The 15,508-nt window shown below is 48.5% G+C and overlaps 1 protein-coding gene across 1 annotated transcript; it reads right to left on the bottom strand.

Moving 5' to 3' along the window:
- Positions 1–2,413: 2,413 nt before the first annotated feature.
- On the bottom strand, positions 2,414–4,511 carry SOX4 (SRY-box transcription factor 4). The gene has a single exon (XM_040432818.1). The coding sequence runs from the start codon at positions 4,146–4,148 to the stop codon at positions 2,985–2,987; it is 1,164 nt and encodes a 387-aa protein (XP_040288752.1). The 5' UTR covers positions 4,149–4,511; the 3' UTR covers positions 2,414–2,984.
- Between the last annotated feature and the right edge of the window lie 10,997 nt (positions 4,512–15,508).

The following is a 15,508-nucleotide window of genomic DNA, read 5'->3' as shown; positions in this document are numbered from 1 at the left end:
CGTGTTCACAGAGAGGGATGCCATGTTGCATAGACTTACCATCCAAACAATTTGCTTGCCATGTGTGGCCTTCTTCAGGCTATGATTTTCATTGGTGATTGTGGGCCAAAATCAGGTGCGGGTCCAAAAACACAGAACAGGTGCAAACCTTTCCATGATACCTAATCTCTGTGTAGCCTCAGCTCCTGATTTTGGCTCACAATCACTGACTATTCGAAAGTGGTCTAAGGGTAGGCTCACACAGTTTTAGGAGAATTTGGGGCAGATGTTCCTGCGGGTGTTTCAGCCAAAGCCAGAATTGGAAATATAAAAGGAATGACCTACTTCTTCCAGCTACAACCACATCAGGAAGGGAAATCTGCCTCAAAACCTACCCCCTAATGGAAGCCCTGGAGCATCCTCTTTATTTTAATCAACATAATGCATCCCTTTAAGATCCATAATGAACAGTCACGATAGGTCCTGACTGGCTCTACACATAAAAGGCAACCAAAAAAAAAAAAAAAAAATCTACAGCTATCGATAATTTCATTCGGTAAATTATTTGTTTTACCAGCCAGCCTAATTTCCATGAAGAAACAAAGAGGTTATCAGTCTGCATACAGTATTCCTCGAAATTTCCTAGACAGAACAAGCTGTGACACTTACTCATTACTTGAAAGAATGGCCTGCCAAGATTTTATTTCCCTACTTGCTCTGTACGTGTTCGGAATAGAAGTCACGCTGTTACATTTTGGAGTTTTTTCCCCCCTCTAACCACGAGGACCAATGCAGTTAAATTTCAGGCGCCCGGCTCCTCCCCTGCAACAGTCCCCAAGCGGTGGGAAGGCTGAGCACCTCCCCTCCCCCCCACATAGGAACACACAATAAAAGACAAAACCAATCGAATGTAAGGGTTTCAGTTCCAGCTGATTTTATTTCCTTTAAAAAAAAGTTATTTACAGGAGAATATCAACAATCTGACAGGCAGTGAAATAACCACGGTTAGCTGGCATGAAGGTATGCCTCAAATCTTGGAATTGTGGATCGATGGTCAGACAAAAAGTATCTTACACGGCATATTGCACAGGATGGATTACAAAAAAATAAAAATAAAAAAAATAAAATTGTAAAAAAAAGAGTAGGTGCTGCCTGCTGCGGCAGAAGTCCTAGTGCCTGTCATGTAATACATACATAAAAACACACAAATTATTTTTTGTCTTTTTTTCGCTTATTATAATAGACTTAAAAGGTACAAAGATGGTTTCACTTTTTTTTTTTTTTTCATCGTAAAACACAATAGCTAGAAACCTGAATACATATGCTATCATCATGCCCAAAAGAGACTAAAACAATCATAGTTTAGCGACAAGTAGAAAGGATTAAATAGTCAAATACGAGAATGAAAATGCAGTACATAGTGTCGCGAACTCAAATCGGCATTTAGATAGGTCCAGTGGTTTAAACGGCACGGTTTTATTTTTTTGTCCTTTTCATTTTTGTATTATAAAAAAAGTGCAAATATGTGGTCTAGAAGTTAAAGCTACAGGATCCCTTTTCTTTTTTTTTTTTGCTTAGAATGTGCACTGGTTTGCTTTAAAGCATTTGGAGTACAGACTAGCTTGCATACCCCCCCCCCCCCCTTCTTGAGGGTCACCGTATTTCAAGGGTTAAAAAAAAGGCAAGCCTCGGAGACCGGTATTGGTGTTCTAAAGAGAGAAGAGAAAAAAAAAAAAAAAGAGAGACAAGCGTGTGGCTCAATGTTCTAACCCTACTGGATACAGGCAACTAACATTGTTCCTCTCCTCCTTGAAGCATTAACAGTGCCAAACCCAAAGTGCTGCCACTAGCCCACAAGGGAGATGGCGGCACTATTATAATAATAATAATTAAAAAAAATCCTCTGAAGTAGAGTTATAAAGAGCTATATAAATACTACACAAGATTATTAATACAAAGACTTTTTTTTTTTTTTAAGTTTTCAACCGATATACAGTGTATTATTAGGAATACTCTGGAGGTGTGAGTGCACGAGGCTGGAAGGGATGCTGTGACTTTAAGAAGTGTGTAAACATGGAGGAAGTCATGGGCTGGTGCAACTTCATTATTATTACTGTTTGGTGGAGCTCAACCAGCCTCCCTGTTTGTAGCGTTGACCGCAAAGCTGAAAAAATGACACCGGTTAAAACACCCCTTATAGATTTTTTTACAAAAATACACTGAGAAAATAATCAAACGTTTTTTGTTTTTTTTTCATCTCTTCTTTTTTTTGCCTTTTTTTTTTTTTTTTTAAAGTGTCAAAAGTCTACCTTTAAATATAAAAAAAAAATTAAATGTTAAAACTCTAGCCCTTCGGTGAAGGAGACGGTGTGGATGGGGGAAGGGGGAGAGGAAAGGAATCATTTAAAAAAAACAAAAAGAAGAAAACTGTTTGGCCGGTATAAATAGGTCCACCTAGAAAAAAGGGGGAGCTGGAGTACATATACAAGAAGGGGGGGGGGGGGGACAATATGGATCACCAATGGGAACCCAAAAAACGAACAGTCTGTCCATATCGAGCAACACGTACATACTCTGAGGAGAACAGATTTGGTCCTGAATCATTAGTTTAGAAGTCCAGCACAGATTTGAGTTGCGTTTGAATCCTTCAAAGAGCTAAGAATGAGAAAAAAGCTGGTGATTTTAGGAATCAAACAGAGCGCCACCTATCGGCTGCAGATTATCCTAACACTAAAACTGCTCAACAGTCTTACAGAAACCTTAAAAGAGACAGGAGAACATGCTATAGTATAGAATCCGACACCACCACATTGTAAAAGAGCCCCCCGGGTACCACAGAAATATGTAACAACCTCTCTCCTCCTCCGCGTGTCCATGGAAGGTGCCCTCCTTCTCCAGGCGTGCAAATCCATCGCAGTGCGCGAGCTGCTCCTCGCGGGCAGGCGGCAGAGGCTCCGCGCGCTCCTGCCCTCGGTAAGTGCCATGTGACGGGGCCGCCCGTGCGCTCAGTAGGTGAACACCAGGTTGGAGATGCTGGACTCCAGCCAGTCCCCGGAGATCATCTCGCTCACCTCCGGCGTGCAATAGTCCGGGAACTCGAAGTGCGAGCCCGAGCCCGCCTCCAGGTGGAAGTCCAGGTCTCTGTCCAGGGCGGCCGCGCTGAAGCTGCCCAGGGACATGCTCTCGAAGCCCGGGCTGGGGTTCAGCTCCAGCAGCTCGTCCTCCAGCTCCTCGTCCGAGGAGGAAGCCGATGAAGAGGAGGAGGAGGAGGATGCGGAGGAGGGGGAGGATGCAGCCGAAGAGGAGGAGTGAGAGGAGGACGGGGCCGGGGAGGACGCCCTCGGGTAGCCGTCGTGCTCGGACGGTGAGTCCGGGGAATTGTGCATGGAGCCGGCCCCGTCGTCGTACAGGCTGAGCGGGTCGCTGGAGCTGCAGCTGAGGGTCGGGCTGGCGGGCACGGCCATGGGGGACGAGCCGGGGGCGCCGAAGATGTAGAGCCGGTGCTTGGGCTTCTTGCTGTCCGGGGCGGCCTGCCGGCTGGAGCTGCCCGCGCTCCGGGACTTGTACAGGGAGTGGTGGTCCAGGACGCACGGCTGCTCGGGGAAGGCTTTGCCGCCCAGGACCAGCTTGGTGTGCGGCTTACTGCACAGCTTGGCGCCGCTGCTCTTCTTCAGCGGGGGCTTGGAGGAGCTGCTGCTGCTGCAGCCGCCGGGGGTCCCTGGGCTGCCGCAGCCCTTCTCCCCGCTTGGCTTGGAGGCACCAGACTTGACCTTCTTTCTGGGCCGGTACTTGTAGTCCGGGTAGTCGGCCATGTGCTTGAGCCGCAGCCGCTCGGCCTCTCGGATGAAGGGGATCTTGTCGCTGTCCTTCAGCTGCTTCCAGCGCTTGCCCAGGCGCTTGGAGATCTCGGCGTTGTGCATGTCCGGGGACTGCTCCATGATCTTCCGCCGCTCGATCTGCGACCACACCATGAAGGCGTTCATCGGTCTCTTGATGTGGCCGCTGGGCGTCTTGCACCAGCTCGGGTCATCGGCTTTGCCCCCGGTGGAGGCAGTAGAGCCCGGGGTGGGAGAAGATGCCATATCCAGCTCGATGCCCACCCCGGACTCCGAGCTCTCTCCTGCCAGCAGCGCCTCCGTGTTCTCCGCGTTGCTGCTCTGCTGCACCATGGTGACGAGGGGAGCGTCCCGGCTGCGGTGTCCCGGCACAGTGATCCAGGCGCTGGAGCATCCAATACACTGAGGAGGAGGGCCACGTTGTGCTGCGCTCCCTTGGTTACTGGCAGCTCCAGCAGCCGCTGGCAGGCATCACTCTGGCTTTATGACTTATGATCACTGGAGGAAGTTCTTATGAGTTTTGTACGGCTCCAGTCCAGCAGTGCAGAAGGAATAGAATCCCAGGTAGGAGCTGTGTGCGTGTGTACAGTCCTGAGTGCTGAGGGGGGTCACACACACAGATGACCAGCAGACATGGAGTGTATGGGGTAGAGGAGGAGCCGCTCTACACACTATCGCCGGTCCTCACTCAGCTAACAGCTCTGCTCGATGCAGCTTCGCGTCCCTTTATCCCTTCCCGGGGCGATTGGCAGCCAATCGCCTGCTGTTTCTAACGTTTCCTCGTGCCAAACCCCGCCCCCTCGCCGCCCATTGGCTGGGAACGCGATGCAATAATAATCACCGCGTGCAATGAGAAGCTCCAGAGCTGACCTCATTCCGATTCACACTGCAAACTTTCCTGTGAGGCCGAGGAGACGGCCCCACGTATAGCGGCTATACATACTACATGTCACGTGTACAGCTCTACATACATGTCACAGCTCTACATACTACATGTCACAGCTATACATACTATATGTCACACGTACAGCTCTACATACTACATGTCACAGCTATACATACTACATGTCACAGCTATACATACTATATGTCACACGTACAGCTCTACATACTACATGTCACAGCTATACATACTACATGTCACGTGTACAGCGCTACATACATGTCACAGCTATACATACTACATGTCACAGCTATACATACTACATGTCACAGCTCTACATACATGTCACAGCTATACATACTACATGTCACAGCTCTACATACATGTCACAGCTATACATACTACATGTCACAGCTCTACATACATGTCACAGCTATACATACTACATGTCACGTGTACAGCTCTACATACATGTCACAGCACTACATACTACATGTCACACGTACAGCTATACATACATGTCACACGTATAGCGGCTATACATACATGTCACACGTACAGCTATACATGTCACAGGTATAGCGGCTATACATACTACATGTCACATGTACAGCTATACATGTCACACGTGTAGCGGCTATACATACTACATGTCACACGTGTAGCGGCTATACATACTACATGTCACACGTATAGCGGCTATACATACTACATGTCACACGTATAGCAGCTATACATACTACATGTCACATGTATAGCAGCTATTCATGTCAGAGCGGCGTGGCGTGCACGTGGACTGTATACTGTGTGTACACACTCCTAGGGGATAAGGCCCAACATAGGGCGGCTATACATACATGTCACATGTAGAGCTTTACATACTACATGTTAGACACATGTATGCTGCGTGTATACACTCCCGGGGGAGACGGCCCCACATAGAGCGGCTATATATACACATATCGCATGTAGAGTGGCTGGCTATATATACATACATGTCACGTATAGCTATACACACTACATGTCTCTGGACCGTATACTGTGTGTACACACTCCTAGGGGAGAAGGCCCCACATATAGCGGCTATACATACTACATGTCACATACATTTACATGGCTATACATACATTTCACACTTAGAGCTATACATACGTGCTTCTCACATGTTTGTTTTTGTTTTAATTTTGATTGATTACCATGGTTACTTGATGTCACTTCCGCTTAGGCGGTCTATTTAAATCCTGTACACTGTCATTTTGTATGCTATATCTGTTTGAGAAAGGCTCGTATTGGAGCCGAAACGCGCGTCACAGAATATCTCTTATGTGACGAATAAAGAGATTTAATCAGCAGAAGAAAAAGTGAGTGCCGGTCTTGTCTATCTATACATACCTGTCTGGACTGAACAGCCCCACGTATAGCGGCTATATATATATATATATATATATATACACACACGTCACATGTAGAGCTATACATAGTGCATGTCAGACACATGTATACTGTGTGTATAGGCTCCGGGGAAGATGGCCCCACGTATAGCGGCTATACATCTATGTCACATGAATAGCAGCTATACATACTGCTTGTCACACATATATCAGCTATACATACATGTCACACACAGAGCTATATATACACACTACATGTTAGACACAGTTATGCTGTGTATACACTCACGGGGAGACAGCCCCACGTATAGTAGCTATACATGCATGTCACACGTAGAGCTATACATACTGCATGTCTGGACTGTACAGCCCCACATATAGTGGCTATACATACATGTCACATGTAGAACTATACATACTACATGTCTGTGGATAATATACATGCATGTACACACTTCCGGGGGAGACGGCCCCACGTATAGCGGCTCTACATACTGTATGTCAGACACATGTATGCTGTGTGTACACACTCCAGGGGGAGACAGCCCCATGTATAGCGGCTATACATACTACTTCTCTGTGACCGTATACATGCATGTACACACTCCCGGGGAAGACGGCCCCACATATAGCAGCTGTGGGCTGTATAGACACATGCACAGCTATACATACTACATGCACCACCATGGAGCACACCTCACCAGTTTATAACCCCATGAATGACATGTCCCTGGCATTGCTATAGACATGAAGTGCCGCCTCACCATCACTACCCGTACACACCACAGTGTCTATGTACTGTATACCTCTCTAAATATAAGGCAGTGTCTGCACTATATACCTCTATATACACACCGCAGTGTCTGTACTATATACCTCTATATATACACCGCAGTGTCTGTACTATATACCTCTATATATACACACCGCAGTGTCTGCACTATATACCTCTATATATACCGCAGTGTCTGTACTATATACACCGTAGTGTATGTACTATATACCTCTATATATACACTGCAGTGTCTGCACTATATACACCGCAGGGTTTGTATGTACTATATACCTCTATATATACAGTGCAGTGTCTGCACTATATACACCGCAGGGTTTGTACTATATACCTCTATATATACAGTGCAGTCTGCACTATATACCTCTATATATACCGATGTCTGCACTATATACTTCTATATATACACCGTAGTGTCTGCACTATAAACCTATATATACTGCAGTGTCTGTACTATATACACCGATGTCTGCACTATATACCTCTATATATACCGCAGTGTCTATGTACTATATACACCATAGTGTCTCTGTACTGTATATCTATATACACTGTAGTGTTTATGTACTGTATACCTCTATATATACTGCAGTGTTTATGTACTATATATATATACACACTGCAGTGTCTATGGACTATATACACTTCCACTGTACTGTATACCTCTATATATCGCAGTGTCTCTGTAATGTATATCTATATACACTGGTGTTTATGTACTGTATACCTCCACTGTACTGTACACCTCTCTATATATACCGCAGACGTCACCGCCTGTGTGCGGGGCATTACCTCACCCTACCGCGTGCGGTAACGGGATGAATGAGGCAGGAGACATGACCGGGGCTGCACATGTGAGGAGCAGTGTGGCCCCTAGTGACAGCGCGCACACCTTCTCCCACAGACTTGTCATGTCCTCCTCCGCAGTCACGCCCCCTCCACATTCAGCGTGTTACCAGGACGCCGAGGGCCCCTCAGCAGCACGGACCCTGCTGGCAGCCGGGCACAGCACGTGCTGCTGCATGGAGTCTCCCCCAGGCTAGTGAGGTGAGGAGGAAGGAGCGGCAGCTGCCCAAGGTGACATGGGAGGCGACTGTCGCTCCTCCCCGTCCTGTCCTCATGTGGCGGCCCCTGGGCGGGCAGGCCTGCCTTGTTTACACAATGAGGACACGCCCCCTCCTCCAGGGGTGGGGGTGTGCCGTCTGGCTGGCTGTCTGCGGTGGGGGATGGGAGCGGAGACTGCTGCTGCTGCTGCTGCTGAACCCGAGGCGGCTGAGGTCAGCGGCACTGATTGCTCGGGCTCCTTGTCGCTATTATTCCCAGCACGCCGCTCGGTGTCTGGAGGAGGGCCGACACTGCCTTAACCCCTGCCGTGCCGCTGCCTGTCATGTAGCAGCACGCTCTGCCCCGCAACAAGCCTGTCACATCCCGAATGTGTGGGGAAGGGGGGGTGACACGGCACACGCCCCCCGTGCTGCACGGCTGAGGTGATGCCGCCCGCTCCCCGGCACAGCTTCTCCACGGATACAGCCCTATGATTTGCTGCGCGTGTATCCGGGTGCGGGACTGACAGGCGGCGCCCGCCGTGAGGTGAGGAGTCTGCCTGCAGCCCCATATTACAGCCGCTTGGCTATGGCAATGGCGCTGCCGTGGAAGGAGCGTTGTCCTCCCTTCCCTTTGTGTCGTGCTTGTCCCGGACGGGGTAAGAGTTCAGCCGAGGCTTCTTGTCTCGGGTCAGGCTGAGCAGGAGAGGCCGCTGGGTGGCAGCACCGAGCCTCCATGTCTGGTGCAGACTGTCAGTCCATGTGCCAGGCGTGTGCCTGCTGGACCGGGGTGGGCGACGTCCCTGGCCTCGTCTTCTCCTCCAGGCCTTGCTGAAGACATGGCTGTGGAGGCTAGGAGTTCACCCTTTGTAATGAGATCTCCAGGGGAGCAGTATTAAAGAGGCGCTCTCACCACAAGATGCAGGCAGATTGATAGAGAGTTATGGGGAAAAGAGTCAGTAAAACTGGTCATTTACACTTAGATCTCTGCTTTTTCTAAACTTAAAGGGGTTGTGTAAGAATTGACCTGCGATGCTTTGCTGCATTCCCTCCCTGGAAACATGCGGTTTGACACCACCTGCAGCCAATCACTGGCCGCTGCGGTGACCGGATCCCTTTACGTCAGGGATGGCCAACCTGCGGCCCTCCAGCTGTTGCAAAACTACAACTCCCAGCATGCCCTGACAGCCTACAGTTATCAACGCACAGCAGGGCATAATGGGAATTGTAGTTTTACAACAGCTGGGGGGCCGCAGGTTGAGCATCCCTGCTTTACGTCATGACAGATTATTGTGAGGGGCCGTGGCCAGCGATTGGCTGCTGGTCCTAGCAGAAGGAGCCAGCGCTGGGAAGCAGGTCAGTAAGCTTCCCTTTACAGATCCCAAACCTGCCCCCCAATTCTTGCACAACCCCTTTAAGGGAGTTGTCCAGTTTTCTCTGATATTGATGACCTATCCTGAAGTTAGGTCATCCATGTGAGAAAACCAGACAACGGCCAGATCTGCCTTAAAGAACAGGTAAGTACTTACCTGACAGACCCCGTGCTGCCGCTCCGGTTCTCCCAGCTGGGCTCTACTTTCCCGAATGATGCATGTAGTCTGCGTATTGCACTGCGTTTCGTGGCGACAGGTCCTCTGAAATAAAATAGCGCCACCTCTTGTCTTTGGGTTATGTCTGGTATTGCAGCTTCATTCACATCAATGGGGAGAGTATTCGCAGCCCGGGGACAGGACTGGCACTGTATCTGCAAAATCTAATTGTTAGATATGAAAACCACAATCTCTCTGAGTTTTCTGTGCCTGTTCCAGTATTTTTCTCTCCTCTGCACTGGAAAAAGAAAAACATATTTGGTTTTAATGCGGATGTGATTTTTACAGGTCTTAAAAACTCTGACTGCAGGCATGTTTTTAAAGGGTCTCTGTCACCAGATTTAACCCTATTAAGCTAGCTGACATTAGCGATGTGCTAATGTCAGCTAAACCTAACTAGCCTATTCCTACTTTTATTTATGCCCCCGTTACTCTAGAAATCGAACTTTTATAATATGATAATTAGCCTCGGGGGGGGGGGCGTTGTTCCTGCTCCTAGAGCTCCTCGCATCTGTCTGCCAGCCCCGTGCTCTGGTGAAATCTCGCGCCGTTCAGCATTCGTGCAGGAGCAGTGAGGGAAAGACAGTCGCAGGCTGCCAGCTTCCTCACCGCGCCTGTGCAGAATACTGAACGGCGCGAGATTTCACCAGAGCACAGGGCTGGCAGACAGATGCGAGGGCTGCCTGGCCCTGTCAATCTGGACTTGGAGGCAGGCGACAAGGTGGGAGAACGGAGCCTCTAGGAGCAGGAACAACCCCCCCCCCCCCCCCCCCCCCACCTGCTCCTAGAGGCTAATTATCATATTATAAAAGTTAGATTTCTGGAGTAACGGGGGCATAAATAAAAGTAGGAATAGGCTAGTTAGGTTTAGCTGACATTAGTACATCGCTAATGTCAGCTAGCTAAGGCTACTTTCACACTAGCGTTCAGGGCTCCGCTTGTGAGTTCCGTTTGAAGGGGCTCACAAGCGGCCCCGAACGCATCCGTCCAGCTACCAATGCATTCTGAGTGGACGCGGATCCGCTCAGAATGCATCAGTCTGGCAGCGTTCAGCCTCCGCTCCGCTCAGCAAGCGGACACCTGAACGTTGCTTGCAGCGTTCGGGTGTCCGCCTGGCCGTACGGAGGCAAACGGATCCGTCCAGACTTACAATGTAAGTCAATGGGGACGGATCTGTTTGAATTTGACACTATATGGCTCAATTTTCAAACGGATCCGTCCCCCATTGTAAAGTCTGGACGGATCCGTCTGAACTACTTTCACACTTAGAATTTTTTCTACAATATAATGCAGACGGAGCCGTTCTGAACGGATCCCAACGTTTGCATTATATGAGCGGATCCGTCTGGGCAGACCCCAGACGGATCCACTCTGAACGCTAGTGTGAAAGTAGCCTTAATAGGTTTAAATCTGGTGACAGAAACCCTTTAACTGCACCCTAAGGCCTCTTGCAGATGACCGTATGGCTTTTTCTGTATTTTGCGGTCCGTTTTTTGTTTAAGTAGCGTTTCCTCTTCCGTACCGTTTTGCCGTTCCGTTTTTCTGTTTGGTTTCCGCTTGTGATCTTTTTTTGTTGAACGGAAACGTTTGCGGACCCATTGACTTGAATGGAGCCAGAAATCGTTATTTGCGAGCAATAATAGGACAAGTTCTATCTTTCAGTGGAACGGAATGCATACGGAGTACATTCCGTTTTTTTGCGGAACCATTGAAATGAATGGTTCTGCATTCGGACCGCAAACGGAATCCACAAAAACGGAATGGAAACGGGGGAAAAATAATAATATTTGTTTGCAAGAGGCCTAAGGGAGAGATTTATCAAAGGTGGTGCTACGGAAGACTGACATGGCAACCAATCAGATTTCACTTTCATTTTTCAGAGCTCTGTTGGAAAATGAAAGGAGAAATGTGATTGGTTGCTATGGGCAACTAAGTCATTTTCCATTAGCACCACTTTTGATAAATCTCCCCAAAGTGTTTCATTACTTCCCTTAGAAGGGCTGGCCACTTTGTCTTTTAAAGGGCATCTGTCAGCAGCTTTGTCCCTATGACACTGGCGGACCTGTTACATGTGCGCTTGGCAGCTGAAGACATCTGTGTAGGTCCCATGTTCATATGTATCCGCATTAATGAACTGTTAATATATGCACATGAGCCCATAGGAGCAATTACTCTTAGAGGCTCAGCTCTCTCTGCAACTGACGTGCCTTCTGCACTTTATGGACAGGGCCTGGTAGCGAAAACGTAATCGCACCGACCTGGTCCTGTCTCCCTAGTGGAGAGTGCAGCAGAGAGAGCAGAGCCTCCAGGTGTAATGACAACGCCCCCATTAGTCTTAGAGGATCATTTGCTTTTATCAAAACTTTCGGGGCAATGTGAGCACAGATGCCTTCAGATGTAACAGGTCCGCCAGTGTCATAGGTACAAACCTGCTGACAGATGCCCTTTAAAATGTGCTGGAAACTGCATTTTGATCAACTTGTCAGTATACTGCAATAAGCTTATAAGTGCCATTGTCCTCTCTTGAGCAGCACTGCCTTGAATGTGAATACAGTTCCAACATGACCACTATGAAGAGATGTGTGACCAGACCCGTCCCCCAGCGACCTCCCATTGAATAAGATGGGTAAGTAGTGCATGAGCGATGCCATGCGTTTGTCACCACAGTATTCACCTTCATTACCATCCTGAGGACAGTGATACATTGGAGTTCAGGGGGGCTCCTGCGGCTGTTGGGTGCATAGGTGCTGATGCTCCTAGCATTAATTAATACTTAGAGCATCAGAAAGTTATGTACCCGGCCGGCCACCATGAAGAGAGCTTGGGCAGCCACTGGGAAATTTCCCTGCAGGGTCTATGGCCAGTCCGCTCCTGGAGACAGCCTTCTGATATGAGAATGTAAGCAGAATTTTAAATATGTGCATATTTGAAAATTGTATGATTCAACAAATAAATAGAAACAAAAAATAAAAGCCGGAATACCCCTTTAAAGGGGTTGTCCGGTTTCAGAGCTGAACCCGGACATACCTCCATTTTCACTCCAGCAGCCCCCCTGACTTGAGCATCGGAGCATGAACTGCTTTGCCCTACGCTAAATCGCGCAGGGGAAAGGCATTTCTTGGAGATCCGGTGACGTCACCGGGCTTCCTGTCAGCCCCATGGAGAGCCCGGTACGTCACCGGAACTGATGGGTGGGATTTAGCGCTGCCGTAGCCAGTAAAACGGCTAGGGCAGCACTAAAGCCCGCCCATCAGAACTGGTAACGTCACCGAACACACTGCCGGGCGGAAGCTTCCGCCCGGCTGTGTGTTATGATAAACAAAAGAGCCCGTGCCCTGCACGATTTAGCGCATCGGAACATGAGATGCTCCGATACTAGCCTCAGGGGGGCTGCCTGGGTAACACAATAAAACCCTCCATTTATACATAGGAATAGACACTTAATGGGGTATTCTGGTTATAGAAAGTTATCCTCTATCCACAGGATAGGGGATAACTATCAGATCTGTGAGGGTCCTACCGCTACGACCCCCACCAATCATGAGAACATGGATCCTGTACCCCATCGATCCCCCCTGAAATGGACGGAGCAGCTGGTGGGAAAAGCACGCTGCCGCTCCATTCATTTGTATGGGAGTGCCGAAGATAGCTGAATGGCATGCTCTCGGGCATAAATGTCTGAGGTAAAACAGTTTTAGCTGGAAATAGGGACCGACTCCATATTAATGCTTATGGACATAGAATGGGAAGTCATGAAAGCCCCTGTAGGTGTCCTAATTCACTTAGGCTTTATGCACACAACCGTATTTTTTGTCTGCATTTTTTGTGGATAGCACATTGGTCCGTTCATTTGTATGGGGCCATGCACACAATTTTTTGCAAACCTGTTGTTTTTGTTTTGTTACTGTATTTTTTGCTTTAAAAGATGCATCAGATTATAAGACCTACTTAGGTTTTAGAGGTAAATCAGAAAAAGAAAAAAAAAACTCAGACCCCTAATCTTCATCCGACCTCAGATTAGACTAGGGTGGACAGACGTCTGGTTTTAGGCCGGACAGTCCGGTTTTTAGATTCCTGGTCCTCCATCCGGCGCAAGGCCAGGACGGACGGCCAGAAGTCCTCCTTTTTGTAGGTAAGTTGGGACTCGCATTGGGAGGTCGCTTTAAATCTTCATAACAGGGGGCAGGACCTGACAGCACGTCTGGAGCGCTGTATGGCGTGAGGTCACGTCATTAGCGCTGCTGCACGAGTGCCGACTGTTATCTGCAGCAGGTGGGAACTGAGTGTGCAGATGGTACACTGTGGTGGTCCTCCTCCTTGGGCTATGACTTCATCCTCAGCCCCGGAGCTCCCCATCCAACCCAGCATGGCCCCACCATCTCCCCGCTGGAAAATTAATATTTACCAGTATTTGCGGTAAGAGGGCCTGGTAAGGTGTGATGGGTGGCGGTGTACAGGCTCCCCTGCCCCTTCTGCTGTATGAGCCGCCTCACACAAAGGCCCGGGGTCTGCTCAGTACTTTATCCACATGATGTGCTGTCTCCACAGGTGTACTATCCCCAGGGTAACACCGACTGTAATGTAAGGTAACCCCCACCATTATGAATGAGCTGCCCCCTTTCCCACATGGCACAAGAAGCCCCTGCATTCATTTCTGCCGGAGGTTCCTCGTCCTAGTGTTTAAATGACTGTGGTGATGCTGCCAGCATTGTGCTCCCTCGGAAATCCCCACCTTATGTCTTATTGTACGTGGAGTGTCAGCTCCAGAGCAAAGAACATATATATCAGTCTTCTAAGTGACTGGCTTATACACTGGGTTGTGGGGTATCCCTAACGGGGGGAATGTGTAGCAGTGAGTAACTGACAGGAGTCCTCATTCATTGCGAATCATTTGACACATTATGTATTATAGATAAGGAAAAGTGTAGTATACAGCGCTTTTCCATCCTGCAGAGTCCAGTAATAAAAAAATGCTATGGTGACTTTTTTTCTTTTGCTGGCCACTTACTGGGAGAGGGGCGTGGTTTAACAGGTTGGGGGTGTGGCCTCAAAGGTCCTCCTTTTTGGGGTGAAGCAAGTGGCCACCCTAGATCAGACCCGCACAGTAGACCCCTGAATAGACGTACCTCTCCGGATAGCACGCTGCACTCACCGCTCCCTGGTGTTCTCCGGGCCCCACTGCACTGTGACCTGACGTCACAGTGCACCTGCGCACTATGCCCAGAGAAGACCAGGGAGCGCGTGCTAGCAGCGCTTCACTCCCTGCACCTCGTGCTTTCTCCATATGAATGAGCACTTCCGTAATTCCCCCCCCCCACACACACACACACTTTGAGGAAAAAATGTGGATCTTATAAAACAAAAAATACGGTCCTATTATGGTCCAAGTTGCAAATAAGAATAGCCCTTTCTAGTAACGGGAGTGTGAAAATACGGAATGCATACAGAAGGAATCTATATTTTGCAGATCCATTTTTTGCAATCCAAAATATGGACGCATCCGTGTGCATGAGGCCTAGGACTGACATGGTCTTCTGAAGCATGTGGCTGGTGGCCCGTCAGTGCAATACAGTACTGGGCATATGGCCTTGTTTGCTGTAGAAGACGACTATAAATGTGTTATAAATAAGCTAGAAAATATGTCACTGGCTTTAAACTCAACTACCTAGTCATCTGGTATTGTTTGCTTACTCTGGATCCTGATGTGTACAAGGAGGCCGTATGGTCACTCGACAGGTGTTACCACACATGGTAGTATTAGTGTGCACAGAACTACACGGTAGTACACACCGTCTCCTCATGGCTACATCTCACATGGTGGTATATTCAGCAGTTCTCTATTTATTATGCTTATTGCTAGGTTTTTCTAAGTTTATAGGAGATTTTATTTTTGGCATTGCCTGGGTATGATTTACTTCTATGGACATCACTATTGCAGATTTTGCTGGAGTTTTTGCCATGGATTTTAACTGCAAACAAGAGCATTTGGACCCC

This window comes from Bufo bufo, chromosome 5 (assembly GCF_905171765.1).
Source record: "Bufo bufo chromosome 5, aBufBuf1.1, whole genome shotgun sequence".
In the NCBI taxonomy this organism is placed as follows: Eukaryota; Metazoa; Chordata; class Amphibia; order Anura; family Bufonidae; genus Bufo; species Bufo bufo.
This window is presented reverse-complemented; position numbering and strand designations above follow the sequence as displayed.

Bases quoted from the DNA above. Each gene is read 5' to 3' on its own strand.
- SOX4 (XM_040432818.1), bottom strand. From the start codon at position 4,148: ATGGTGCAGCAGAGCAGCAACGCGGAGAACACGGAGGCGCTGCTGGCA.